General features: G+C 36.7%; 1 protein-coding gene across 1 annotated transcript in view; it reads right to left on the bottom strand.

Moving 5' to 3' along the window:
* LOC110835669 (uncharacterized) overlaps nt 1-14770 on the bottom strand; it is a 49747-nt gene that overhangs the window by 29669 nt on the left and 5308 nt on the right. The window contains exon 3 of the mRNA XM_087347953.1: nt 3815-3908. Coding sequence (XP_087204079.1) covers nt 3815-3908 — 94 coding nt within the window. The remainder of the gene's footprint in view (nt 1-3814; nt 3909-14770) is intronic.

Here is a 14770-nt window from a genome sequence, read left to right as displayed (position 1 = left end):
CGTCGGTAAACTTCTACCAGGCTTCACGGCGCTACAACCCAGAAGACAGCCGTCTTCAAAATGCAGTTCATCCTTACATCTGTTTTGGGTCTTAATGGTTCTCTGTATCCTGTCCTTTTGTAAGTCTTTGGAAGTCTATTTCAGTGTATTCTTAAAACGTGTTCGTAGCAAATTCTCTTGTTATTTGCTGTTTCTTCATTCAGATTTTAGGTACTTAAATGGTTCCGTATCTCCGTATTTATCTTCAAATCTGTTAGGATAAATTCATCTACTGATCTTAGGAATTTAAACTCAGCTGATTTAGACTTTATTTTGTCTGAGTAATTCTCTGTCCAGTTTCCGCAGGTATAATTCAACATCGGGACTGCCATCAATGTATAAAATTTGGTTTGTGCGTTTTCATGTCTTCTAATTTTTCCACACATCCTCTGATATGCATGCATTTTTACAGCAGGACAGTCTGTAGTCCAAGTAATTAAAATGAGATACTTGTTCTATTTTTTTAATTTCGTATTTTTTTACTGCTGTTTTGAGTCTTGCACGAGTCATCGCTTGACTTTGTAAACATCCCCGAAGACCTCCGAAAGAAGAAGTTGAAAATTCAGTATATTCAGTTCAATTCTGGGGCAGTTCTTTAAAATGTGGTGGTGACTCTGACAGACAGGCTTCAAATAAATGGAAGTTTAATTCTCTGATCCAAAAAAAAGACCTATCAGGTCGTTCTGGATTTAACAATTTTTGAATTCTTTAATAAAGGAGAGGAATCTGAAGCCAGAGTTTGCTGTGAAGTTTAGCTCAAGAAATGTTAATAAGAGTATGTGTCTACATGAATTACAAATGGTTGATCTAATGTTATGTGATTTTAATACAAGAATTTTATTCTGGTAACAAAAAGTTGTTTGAGAGCCATTGCTTTAGAGAACTAATAAATTGTCAAGTTTAATTTTAAATTACTTTAAAGATCTCGTAGAATTCAATTACTGATTTTCTGATTAGACGTCGTGTTCTTAATTAATGATCAGCCAGTTATTTTACTTACATTTTACGCTCTGTGTTGTATTGTATTTCATTGAAGTCTCGATTTGAAAATGTTAAAATTTCAATGTGAACGATTTGCTGCTTTGTAACTTTTGCGAAAGTTTCGAACCGCTGTCTTGCAGTTCTTGAGTTTCGTGGCCTGCTCACACAGCGACTTTTTTTATGAACAGCCTATGGGCCTGTATGGATTTCTCTAGTTTTGTAAGTTTCACCTAGTATCTTATCGACTAATTTAATATATCTGATTACTTTTAGTATATTTACAGTGCTTCATAATTGTGTGCCAGTATTGAACTTTCCTCTTAATTTTAGAGGAAAAGTTCCTTATTGTCAGCGTCTTACGCCAGAGATAAGATGATTTATTTCTCGATAAGAACTCCCTACTTCAAATAGGTTCAAAAACCTTTTATTTATAATGCACCCTGTGAAATATTGTGCTTTACGTTGAAAATATATAATTGTCCGAAATATTCGACGGGAAATAATAAAATCTGATATTGGAAAGTCTACGTTATACACCGTGGCCAATTTTTTTATATCGGTTCAGTGTAACCGTTAATTTACATTAAGAGCGAAAAGAAATTTGTCAGTTTTCTCTAAGCACGTAAAATGATATATCTCTTTACGATCTACGAATTTTATTCCAAGCATTCAGAGTGGTGAATATTTACCATAAAAGAAAAAAAAAATATTTCTGACTTTACTCAACAGTTAGATTATATATGCAGCAACACATATGAAGTCCAACTGCGCATGACAAAAGAGCTTATAAAACTTATTAGGGAAGTAATTCAAAATCAACTTAGGTCGCGTCTGTCCATCTGTGGTGCGTGAAGTCACTGTTCATCCGGTCAGTGCTAAGTGGGTTGCCTACTCCGCGTATCCGTGCCGATAAGAGTATTCAAGCTACCGAGCGTTACTGTAATTAAATTTAATCTAGGTCGAGCGATAAAATTCATTTACAGATAATAAAATTGTTAATAATTAATTCTTCTGGTTACTATTTGATATACACTTTTTTCTTCGTCAACACTTAATGTTCGCACACAATTATGAAGCGCACTGTACAGCTGGAAACATATCTTGTGAGTGGTCCCCAAAGTTTGTAGTTTGAGAAAATCATAAATATCAGACTCCAGTCTAAAATTTTACCTTTTTACCAGATTACTTTACTTAAACGTGCTTTATCATCCACACACAGCTCAAAAGTAACGTTTCACAAAACATTTTCTGGTTCAAAAGAAAGTAAGCCGATTCATTTGTATACTTGTCGCAAAATATCTTCGAGCTTGGTTCATGTCACAAATACACACGTGGCAGAGACGCCCTATCCAAATTCCCATCCTATCTTGGTGTGACGTAGCTCGGGTATGAAAATATTTTGCGCCCAGTATACATGTGCGCAGTCTGATTTCAGTATGAAAACAATATTACTGCGAAACAAAGGAACAGATCTCCGCCGTCTGAATATACATTAAAAATATTGGCACACGATAAATTCGTAGTTAAGCGTATTTGGTAAATTTTGTTTATCCGTAATAGAATCTCGAACCACAGTTTGGGGACCACTAATGTATGTGGATATCGACACACTAGACATTGAATTTTATCACGATGGTAATGTGTAGTTCACATAACATTTGACTGAACTGAAACTTACAATACTAGTATTTCCATGATTTAAGTTACGTTATTAGTAAAATACTGGAACAGGGCTACATGCAAGTGTAACGGCGAGACACTCAGTTCAGATATTTAATGGTAGTGATGTTTTTTTTTCCTTTGTATTTCTACGCTGACTGGAAGATGTTGGTATTTCATTCTCATTCGTGCTGAGATAGTTGGGATTTTGGATAAAAAAAACCCTGCAATATCTCGAAGACTACGGAAAAGTAACGCCATTGTACACATCTGTGTGTTAAAATGTTTTTACGGAAGTCATTTGTATTGTGTAGAGAGCGATTATAATAAATCAGTCTTATTTATTTGGGATATAAAATGTCTCACGGCTATAAGATGAGGTTACAATGTACGGAGAATTTTTGTTGGGAAACCTAGTTGGAAGCAGTCATTTAGAGCAGTGGTATTCAACCTTTTTTGTTCGCGTACCCCCAGATATAATTTTTCTTTAACTTTGTACCCCCAGAGTTGTTGGTATATAATTGAAGTTATACGTAGTATATAATCTACATCTAAAATAAATTAAATAAATTATATTACTGATTATTCAGTGTTTATCATAAAATAATATATATTTTTTTAAATTTCACGTACTCCCTAAAATATCTTCGTGTATCCCCGGGGGTACGCGCACCCCAGGTTGAATACCACTGACTTAGAGTAAGAAGAACGTGGGGGCAACTAGCAGCGGTGTTTGAACAACGCCAGGAATTTAATTAGTTCATGGGAGGCAAGCAGGAACTGGGTTATTGACCATTGTTTAACATCTTGTGATGAAGTCCTTTGTACTGCCTCGAGGTGTTAGTGTTCACACCGAAGTGAAATAGAGTTATTAACGCAATGCGTGTGCTTTGTTGAATAAAGTCTTCTTAAACTGCTTGAAGCGTGAGTTAAATTCTTAAAATACGCCTCAGTTTAACTCAAAAATGTTTAGGATTGTTCGTACGTGATGAAAAACTTTGTACGAATTCGTACTGTTACGTCTGAGTAAGGGATAGTTGAGGTTTAGTCCTTCTCATTGTCGTTACACCTGCACGTAGCCCGTGTTCTTTGTTAATACAGCTGACTAAAACGAACTAACGAACGATGTACTTACGGATGGAGTGGAGTTGGCTAGCAGGAACATTGTCCTCGTTCTCAACGTTGTCTCCGCGGTAGTCCCTGAAAGCACTTCCCCTGAGAGGGTCGCCCTGGAATCAAATCACAGTGGAAACAAATGAGACGGTGCTGGATAGGGAAATAGTCTCTTTCACACGTTTCCATTACTTGTAACACCATTTCACTTGTACAGAAATATCCAAGTCCGGTTGCGTGTAGGAAGCTGACTGCTGGCAACTAAGGGTATTTTAATACATTTGCACACGTAGCGCGCATGGATGGGACAAGAGGTGTGCACCGGGTATTTGGTTGGGAAGCCTGAGGGGAAGAGACCGTTGGAGAGACCTAGAGGTAGATGGGATAATGTCTGGCGGGATCTATGGGAGATAGGAGTCGAAGGAAACTGGATTTTGTTGGCCCAGGACAGGGTCCGGTGGAGGGCTTTGGTTAATTCGGTGATGAACCTTCGGGTTCCGTAAGCCATCTGGTTGGTTGGGTCCACTATTTGGGAAGCCTGAGGGAAAGAGACCTCTGAAGAGACCTAGACGTAGATGGGAGGATAATCTCAGGCGGGATCTACGGGAGATAGGAGTTGAAAGAGACTGGATTTTGTTGGCCCAGGACAGGGACCGGTGGAGGGCTTTGGTTAATTCGGTGATGAACCTTCGGGTTCCGTAAGCCATCTGGTTGGTTGGGTCCACTATTTGGGAAGCCTGAGGGGAAGAGACCTCTGGGGAGACCCAGACGTAGATGGGAGGATAATCTCAGGCGGGATCTACGGGAGATAGGAGTTGAAAGAGACTGGATTTTGTTGGCCCAGGACAGGGACCGGTGGAGGGCTTTGGTTAATTCGATGATGAACCTTCGGTTTCGGTAAGCCATCTAGTTAGTTAATACATTTGTAGAGTTCAGTGAAACTTGGTACTAATGTTATGTCACTGGGTGTCATTTCACTTTCGTAATGCACGTTGCATACCATGAAACGTATAAATGGCGGACGTGCAGACTTCTGAGGAGGAAACGTGCATTATTTCTCATATTTATCCGTAATAAAGAATCACAGAATGTTGACACAGCTTTGAGGAAGTTGTACTTCTGATTAATTATGTTCTTATTGAAGACCATGACATACGTACTAGTTACAGTGTAATAGCAGTGATTACAAAAAATCACATAAGGAATTTTAGTCTACGTACATGAACATTCTTCACGAATACATTTTTATTTTTCTTTACTGATACGCATATGACTAGACTACTTCGTGAAACGTTCATATATTGATAATAGGTCTAAGCACTAGAAGATCACCTGATTACGTAAATTAGCCATTTGCTAATGAATAATTTAAAGGAGGCTGTCTTCAATTTGGTGCTCTGTGTAGTCGGATGGAAGTTTATTGACGTTTCAGAGGTGCTTACTGAAACGTCGGTAAACTGGCGCCCGACTACACGGAACTACAATTAAGAATAAAGTCTACTTCATACTCGTTTCCGTGAGACTCTGAAAGCTCACACAGTTGAAAGCCTTTATAGGGAGCTGACTTCATAGGTTCTGTGTCTGAATAAGTTATAGCTGCGGTTTGTAGGCAGTGGTCTGCGAACCAACAATGACACTGCTGTCACAGCGTAAATAATTTACTAATGTACTAGGAATTAGTTTCAAAATTCTGGTTAACTTTTGAAGAGAATCAGCAGAATATGCGATACCAGTTTGCGACTTTTAAATGAACGTAATGCAATGATGTGTAAATCTGCTTCATTAGTATGTCAGTTTCCATGTTTCCGTGCACTACTGATTTGATGTTATACTCAGTACGTCACTACAGCCTTTGATCTTTGACGGCAATTTCGGTGCATAATTATAAACAGAATGCTACTACGTCCATGCCTCTGTAACATGATTTAAAAAGAATTGAGTTGCCTGTCCTGGTGAGCTGTTAATCAAATCACGGCACCTGATGAAACTTCTGCTGTTCCTACTTGCCCCTAAATTCTAGATGTCGTGCCAAACATCACTCCGCCTTGTTTGGTACGCAAACTTCCATCACCATGGACACAAGACCCTATTCCGAGCCAGCTGAATCTAGTCCACAGCTTCGAATCGTATTTGTGTAAGATCTGCTTTGGTGTTATCCTTCCTTCAGCCAGGTGCGTCATCGTTGCAAATGACGTATGTAAATCTTTGAACGTATTTAGCATAAACGTTGTCTCCCTTGAGCGAACGTTCTCAACAAGGGAAATGATCTAGCTTCGTTATCTGTCTTTTTATATTTTTTAAAGTTTTACAATTATATTAGTGTTCCCTAGGTGGATTTTTTGTTTTTATTTATATTTCTTCATTTTTTGCTCTGTGTTAATATTGTTTCTATTTTGGGTTTGCCTGTACTTGGCAGTTACATTTAATACTGTACATGTATAAGTTTAGTTAATCCGTTTGTGTAATATTATCCATTATTATTTCATTATTATTGTATATATTAACAGTGTTTGCCTGTTATTGGCTTCTTGCTGTTGGCAAACACGTAAATAAATTAATTGAATTGAATTGAATTGAATTGAATTGAACCCACATCTCACAAATGTACTATTTCTTTTAAATCTTCCGACTGAACCTCTGTATGGATGCATATCATCTCATTTGTTCTTGCTACCTGACCGACCAATCTCATTTTCCTTCATCTGGCAATTATAATAATATTTTGTGAAGATTATAAATTATAAAGCTACTCATTATGCAGATTCATCAGTTCTCGTGTTACCTCATTACTCTACTTTCGAAATATTCGTCTCTGAATTGTGTCTGAAACGCCGTCAGCCTGTGTTATTCCCATATTTTAAGAATCCGAATTTTACACTTACATAAGACAAGTAAATTCACAGTTAATCTTCACACTTTTGAATTGAATTTTAAAGAGCAGTCTCCGAATTTGTGAACTAATCTTCTCTTAATGTTCATTGTAAAAGTACTTCACTGTTTATGATTGTCTGAATATTTTGGGGAAAACGTCGAATTGAGAATATTTCGTCTTCTTATCCAAAATCTGAATCCACAATAATTAAAACATGAATAACTCATTGTATCGGTGTGAAATTTGAGGAGCTTTGTAACTTGTACTCTTCACCAAATCCTATTAGTGTTATAAAATCAAGAAAGATGAGATTTAAAAAAAATGTGACTTACATGAAGGAAATAAGAAATTTGTATAGAATTTTTGTAGAATAATGCGATGGAAAAATGCGACTTTGGAGGCAGAGGCATATATGGGAGGAATATAATGTTAAAATATACGAGTGGACCGGACTCTTCTGGCTTAGGTTCGAGATCAGTGACGGATTTTTTATTCCAGTTTAGTGAATGTTAAGTCCTGAACACTGACTCATTTAATTCTGACAGGGAATTTCCTTTTTGAGCGACACGTCCAGACCTGATATGGAATCCGCCCAGTCTCCTCTGTAATGGTTATCGGGGTTAAGTGGTCGGAGCGTGATTCTGACCACTCATCTCCATACAGAGCCGTTGTTACGAACTCGTGGAGTTTTGAAGTGACTTTCCTATCTTGTTCATGGCTTGGTACGTAATTAATAATTTATCGGAAGTGATTTCGCTTGTGTTTGTAGCGAAATTCCGCGCTGCACACTTCAAGGATTTAGCAAAGTCTCCCACATGGGATTCAGGTGCGACTTACAACTGCGGATAAATTGAAAATGTCAGTGCGTCGTCGTTAAAATGTTCAGGCTAACGAAAGCAAGGGAACACGGTTCCTGCCTGATGTCTGCTCTCCAGGGAGAGACATCTGGTGGCGCCGAGACAAATGTTGTGACATCTGAAAAGGGAGAGAAAGTTTTGCGAGAGGTGGAAATCGAAACGAACGAGCCTTTTTATACGATAACACCTACTCGACTTCGACTCTGGAAGAGATCAGGTTCAAGAGCGGTGACATTTTAATAATGAGACGGATGAAACAAGAGTGGCAAGATGAATTCACTTCAGTTTGGGCAAAATATATTTGTAAAACCCATTTTGTAGAATTTAGCATGTATCTCAAATTTAAAACTTCTTGACGATGGTGAAGAGTCAATTGAATAAAAATTTACTTGGATATTATCCATCGTCTAGTAATAAAACGTAAAAAACGTAAAACGACGTTTCGGAGATGGGACTCTATCTCCGTCTTCAGGTTCCTACTCAGTTGGGCCCACTAGATAGAGCTAATCCCTATCTCCGGAGATATCTAGTGGGCCCAACTGAGTAGGAACCTGAAGACGGAGATAGAGTCCCATCTCCGAAACGTCGTTTTACGTTTTATATTTACTAGACGATGGATAATATCCAAGAGGTCCGGAGATAGGGATTAGCTCTATCTAGTGGGACCAACTGTGTAGGAACCTGAAGACGGAGATAGAGTCCCATCTCCGAAACGTCGTTTTACGTTTTTTACGTTTTATTACTAGACGATGGATAATATCCAAGTAAATTTTTATTCAATTAGCATGTATCACTCGTCTGTATGTATATTCATGACAGGCAGATCTGATCTACAATTGACACTACGCAAATCTTGGGTTGTGGTTCATAGTTTATTTAACGACGCTTTAGGTATCTAGACTATGTAGTGTAGAATAAACTTAGGGAGCTGCCAACTCCACATATATTTTCATTCAGTCACACATAATGTAGTGAAATTAGTGTCACTGCATTAAATAAATAATAAACGAACAAATTTATAGATAAAATGCATAAAAATCTATGTGTCGACGTCTTCTTATCCATAACACATGTATCTAATGATTTTGTTTCTATTTACAACTCATTGTATTATAATGTCACATAATTTTCGGTTTAATGCGTGATCTGTAACGATTTGTTACTCTGCTAACAGATTCTGTTTATTCAAAGATGAATGGCATCGGTTGACATCGAACTAAGGACCCTTTAAATACTGGCTTAATGGGACAGAAACTTTAACACGTGGTCACGGGAGTAGAATGGACAGCGTCCAACATAATCTTGATTAGACCAGTAAGAATTTAGAACAAGTGAATGAATTAATTACCAGCAATGTTATTTTTATGTAGATATCCGTATTCTGGGTTATTGCGCTGTGTAGTCTGGTCGATGTTTACCAACGTTTCAGAGGTCATACTGCCTCCGTCATCAGGGCGATGAATATGCCAATAGGGTGTGAGGTGCTAGGTTTATAGGCCGGAAAGTGAAAGGTGTAGCCTGCCCCGAGCCAATGGGATCAGGCATGGGAGTGGACCAATGGTAGCATACGGATATCTTCATAATCACCGCTGTGAGAACCTCAAGTCTTATTTTTATGTCTTCTGAAATATCCGCAAAGTGTGATAGTAATAAATACTTTACGAGTTTTAAGTATATAATTTTTCTCGTATGACGCACCCCTGCTCAGTTGAGGGTTCTTCTGGGCACGGTAATATATGTTGTGATTCCTGGTAATGAGGGGAGTTTCTTGACTATCTAAGTCACCATCAGCTTTTCAATAAGCACTGTAGTTTACATATACTATACTCCAGAATATTCGGGTTGTTTGGGAAATATATATTTAGATAATCTAAGCCCCGGATAAACCACAAAAATGGGAACAAGTAACAAGTTCGTTTACAGACGTACATCACTTAAAATTGTAAAGATTTTCTATTAACAGACACACGCTACAGTATTTAACCAAATATTAAAAAGAAAAAAAATATTAATAATATTCTATTGTCCTAAACGTCATGTTTTAGCAACAGCTGATTTATGTTAATAAGTTAACATTTGTATATATTACTTTCTTTTTAAACGTTCTAACTTTTATAACACGTTTTCTAAATTAATTTTTTAATCTTAGTTTAAACCGGATCCCGTTTTGAGCGTTGGGGGTCTCATATTAAATTCACTAGAGTTCTCACATTATTCTAGAGGCCTTCCATCTGAACATCTCTTTTCAATGAGCGGACTGTTCTCATGTTCCGAAAAAGGTTCAAGTGCTCAGTCACGGGCCAAACTAATTCAGGATGTGTCGTATTTCCGCTTATATTTTTTTACAGGAAATAAACCAGAGATTGCGATGCAATGCCATAGGTCCTTTTTAATCTTCCATGCGTATTTGGCTCCGTAAGTGAAAGTAATTGGTTATTTAAAATCCGCGGATATTAAGGCTTGTCATTGGATACAATCCTGAGAAAACTGAATCTAGCACACAATCTCGTATTCTCTGTCTTGGACGTTAAGATATTTATTTCTGTGTTTTTACAATTGACCACTTTAAAATAGGTTTCTGCACGAAATCTCCCCAACAACGCAGTCAAACTAAAAATATTTTTATATAATTAACATAACTGAAAAGTTATTGTTAATAATGTGTGAAGAGCAGAAATCCTTAACTGACATTTTTGACAGCAAAAGTCACAGAGAATATCCTATCTAAATATTTTCACGTAAGTACCATTTTATTTTCTGACTGTTATATGTAAGTTGCCTGCTCGAAAAAGGCACTGTATAAATGCTCTTATAAATTGTAAAACGTAATTTTTTAACACAACATTAAAATTTTTCGTATTTGAGACAAAAATAATTACCGAAGCTTGAAGATTTCTGATGATTGTGCGTTATAATGAGCAGACCTCTACTTTTGGACTTTATCCATCGTCTAAATTTTAAAATTACGAAGTTTCGAAATCCTAAATAATGTTTTTGTCATCAAGTAAACGGATTTTGCACGTATACATGTTACGTATGATATTTTTTTTAGTGAACACAAGGATTTCAACGGCGCTACAGACGAGCAGTTTACAGTAAGAATTGAATTTTCATTACCCTGCGTTTGAAATCAATTGGTAATACGTCTTATGTAAAAAATTGTGCTGTCTTTCTGTCCGTGTCTCATTCGCTGAGTGTTGGTATATTCGGAAGTATTGCTAGCAGGTGAATCTGAAATTTTATTCTAATTTAATTGTAATTTGACCTTTCAGTACTCAGCTACTTTTCGCGCACCTTCGATACGTTTTTGTAGACTGTTTTACTAAATTTAAATCAAATACGAATTCATAATATGGAGGTGGCTGATAAGTATTTAGAAAATGAGATGGTAAAGTTGCGTCATATTGTGACATAATAAATATATATTATTTAAATCTTGTCCGTCTAATCACAATAAATTCTTATTAAATATTAAAATATTACAATAATTAACATTTAAAATATTTAAAATATATCAAATGATGTTCTTTATCGAAATATTCGATTTACATTAGACCATGTTAATTATTGTAATATTTTAATAATTAATAAGAATTTATTGTGATTAGAGGAAAAGATTTAAATAATATATATTTAGAAAATGTTACAAAATTCAAATACTTGAAAAGGCCGGTAACAAATTAGAACTACATTCACATGGAAATTAAGAGAGTATTAAAGTCGCGAAATACTAGCTGTCTTCAGTTTAATAATCATTTGCCTTTAATTCTGCTATTTAAAAACACACAGATTAAAACATAAAAAAGCGAAATTAATAATTCCTTTTGGGTATGAAGCTTAATATCTTACGTTAAGGGAAGAACACAGACTGAGGATGTCTGAGAACGTGGCGCTGAGGACACTGTTTGGACCTAAGAGACCTTAAGTGACAGAAGGCTGGAGAAAATTGCTTAATATGCATTTTTCACCAAATATTATTAAGGTGATCAAATCGAATATGGGTAATGCTTTTGCAATTCTGATTAAAAACTTAAAGGTAACCTATCTGAAAACCTAAGCGAAGATGGAAGGATAATATTAAAATCGATCTGAAGGAAAGCATGTGAGAGTGTGTAAATTGGATTAATCTGGCTCAGGATAGGAGCCAGTGGTGGGCGATATTTTGTGAAAATGCAATTGTTCCATAGAAGGCGTGATTTCTTGAATATTTTAGCTACTATCAGCTTCTGAAGAAGGGTTTTGTTCCATGGATTTAGTCAATGAAATACGGTATCATAGAGACAGACAAAACTACATCATGATTCATTCAGTAGGAATGTTAGTAACTGCTCGCTGACAAACTCGTGAAACCTTCATTATGTAGAGAGAGTCTGTCTATGTAACGAGCAGGTGTTGTTTGGATAATTAATTGGTGATCATTTCTCATTACGGAATTCTGGGCCTTATGGGACTTATTTATGGCTATGTGCGTTCACTAATTTGGATTTTCCCGTCATGATTGACTAGCAATTATACAAAAAAAGTTATTTAATTGTAATCTTACGTATCTGAATATTTACCAAATTGTGATAAATTTTAGAAAAGTGTCATGTAAGTATTACTTTGTAATCGTGGCACATTTTCGACGCTTTTAAATACAACTATACATTTAATTATATGACATCTCTGTTCATTAACGTTGTGTGACATGAACCGACAGACAGACGTACTTAAAGATTGTGGAATCGCTAAAACCGTTCAGTGTGGAAATACTGACGAAAATTATCGTCGAGAAAGTGACCTGAAGTTTGTACCTGTTATCCAACCAGTATTGCCACACCACCAAATAGAATATACCTGAGATAACGACGTTAACTTAGTAATGTCTTAATCAGGCTTTAGAATAGCATAAGCTTCTGTGAAGTTGTTGGATGTAAGACGCCTATAATACCACTGTATTCAGAACTAATTGCATGAATCTAACTTATTTACCTGGTAAACAAATCGTTCAACTTTTATGCAACCCAAATATTTATCGACATATTCATAAGAGCCTGTCAGTGAACCGTGTCCTGAGTCAGGTAATTTCAGACCGCATCATCAGAGGCTGTTTCATAAAGATTCATTTTAATATTATCCTCCAGTTGACGCCTATCTCTCAAGAGTGTTTTCGGCGAAATTTTTTTATACATTTCATATATTTTCCAAACGTTATAAATATCCCGCCCCTTAATAGTTGACTTGACTATTCTAACAATATTTTGTGAACAGTGCAACCATTCTTAGGCTGGGCTATTTTTCCGACGTGGGAGACCAAGTATCACACCCATACAGAACAAAAGATAACATTATAGTTTTGTGTGCTTAAATCGTTAGGTTCGAGCTGGGAAGATATAACATTCTAACCTTAATCGTCTGGGGACATTGTTTTTCGATACGTAAATGAACACACACTGAGATAAGTCTGTAAATAGTTGTTGGCTTTATTTATTCTTTGTTTATCTGCATTGAGGCCAACACTAAACATTTTCGGGTGTATTGATTGACAAGAGTTTTTTTATGCTGGAGTTTAACGGGCAAGTATGGTCGGGTTTGGAGCCTACATCCCCATATCCAGTCGGTACGGTGGGGGGCTGTATGACCGGAGTATGAAGCTAAATACTTAATTCTATTTACTTTAAAGAATGCGTGGAGTTTTACCTCCAGTCCTCGTAAATAATCATGCCGTGATGTTCAACAGTGAAACAACTATACGATTTTTACAAAATGGTTACGTCAGGTGTAAGGCCAAGAATATTTATTTACTTTTTGTGGGAAATAAAAAGTTCGTTGTTTGTGTCAAAAAAAAACAAGATTTGTGACTTTGTGCAACGTTTTGGGACAAACGAAAGTTAAAACTAATGAATTACGTAGAATTTCAAAGAACGCAATGCGAACTCGTATTCAGTTACTCAAAATTGCTTTCATGACTCCTATCGGAGGATTGTTCGGTTACAAGGATAAGAGTAATTGAGGATTTGTAGCAGGAAGGCTGAGGGGGTTTGTGGAAAACCACTTGTACCAAACACTCTTGCACTCAACGTAACGTACTTTCATCTGCATCTGAGTTGCTCTTGTATTGAATTACGTCGTCACAAATGACGGATTCTCTAGAGAGAGTTTTTATGCTTACGAAAATGAATATACCGTATTTATCTAAGCGCCTATGGCATAGGTAAACCCACTCAGTGGCCCAGAGTAGACGCGAGAAGAGTTGGAGCACATCACACTACAGTGAGCAGTGTGTAAAATGAACGCGTAATGGGGATATGACGCCTATGTATATGTGTGTGTGTTTTATGTCCAAAAAATTAATTATGATGACGTTCGGTACTGGTAATCCAAATTAAAATATGTTAGAAGAATTTTTTGGTCCGTATCGGTTTTCTGTGTTTCTAATTTGTAAAACGTTAAATCAAAAAGTGTCAAGAGTTATCAGAAACAAAATGGCTTAAAAACGAGAGCGCGGGGTGGTAGTATTATTAAGTCTATTATAATAATAATTGCAAGAAAGTTAAAATGAACTTCAAAATTTGGCACCAATTTCAAATATTTGGGAACCGTAATAAAAATAAAAGTTTTTTATCAAAGAAATTGAGAGAAAATTTTGAATTCGGGGAGATATGGAAACATGTTGCAGTTTAAAGTGCTTCGTATCTAATTTTACTCTTTAACTTGTGCGTGTGCAGGAGTCCTGAATTAGAATAGAGGATTCACAAACGACAGGAGTGTTTTGGACAGTTCTGCGACTGTCAGATTGTCAGGAATGTGTCTTCTCCGTGAAGGGAAGTCTTTTGTCATCTTATGTGGGCTAAGAAATTTTCGCTGTTCACAAGAAGAAAGGTAAATTCGAATTGACATAAAACGGAAACCTATAAAATATTTACAAGCTTATCTTGAGTCATACGAAGTTTACTGAGACCGTAACCAGTTCCCTCAACTCTCTTGAATTAACCCCCCCCCCCAGTTCTGTTCAATCGTATGAGATATGCAGCCACTCCGACGTCTCGAACCAGAGCCAGCTCAGAGTATAGGAGCTCTTTCTGCATAGCAGAGGGCACAGATTTCATCTCTGCCCTTCATACACAGCCTCATTACGCCTCAGAAATGGACAACCCTGAACTAAAACACTCGGCTAACGCCACAAGAATAAACATTTTTTGAGTGTCCAAGTTTTAGAAATATTAAATAACCCTTACAGTTGTTGCAGAAGGCTGGGATTTGTGTAGAC

The sequence above is a fragment of the Zootermopsis nevadensis genome, unplaced genomic scaffold (genome assembly GCF_977971745.1).
Source record: "Zootermopsis nevadensis isolate Lab colony 2312 unplaced genomic scaffold, Znev_1.0 Znev_ptg000001l, whole genome shotgun sequence".
Lineage (NCBI taxonomy): Eukaryota > Metazoa > Arthropoda > Insecta > Blattodea > Termopsidae > Zootermopsis > Zootermopsis nevadensis.
Note: the sequence above shows the minus strand (reverse complement) of the source record. Positions and strands in the feature narration are given on the sequence as shown.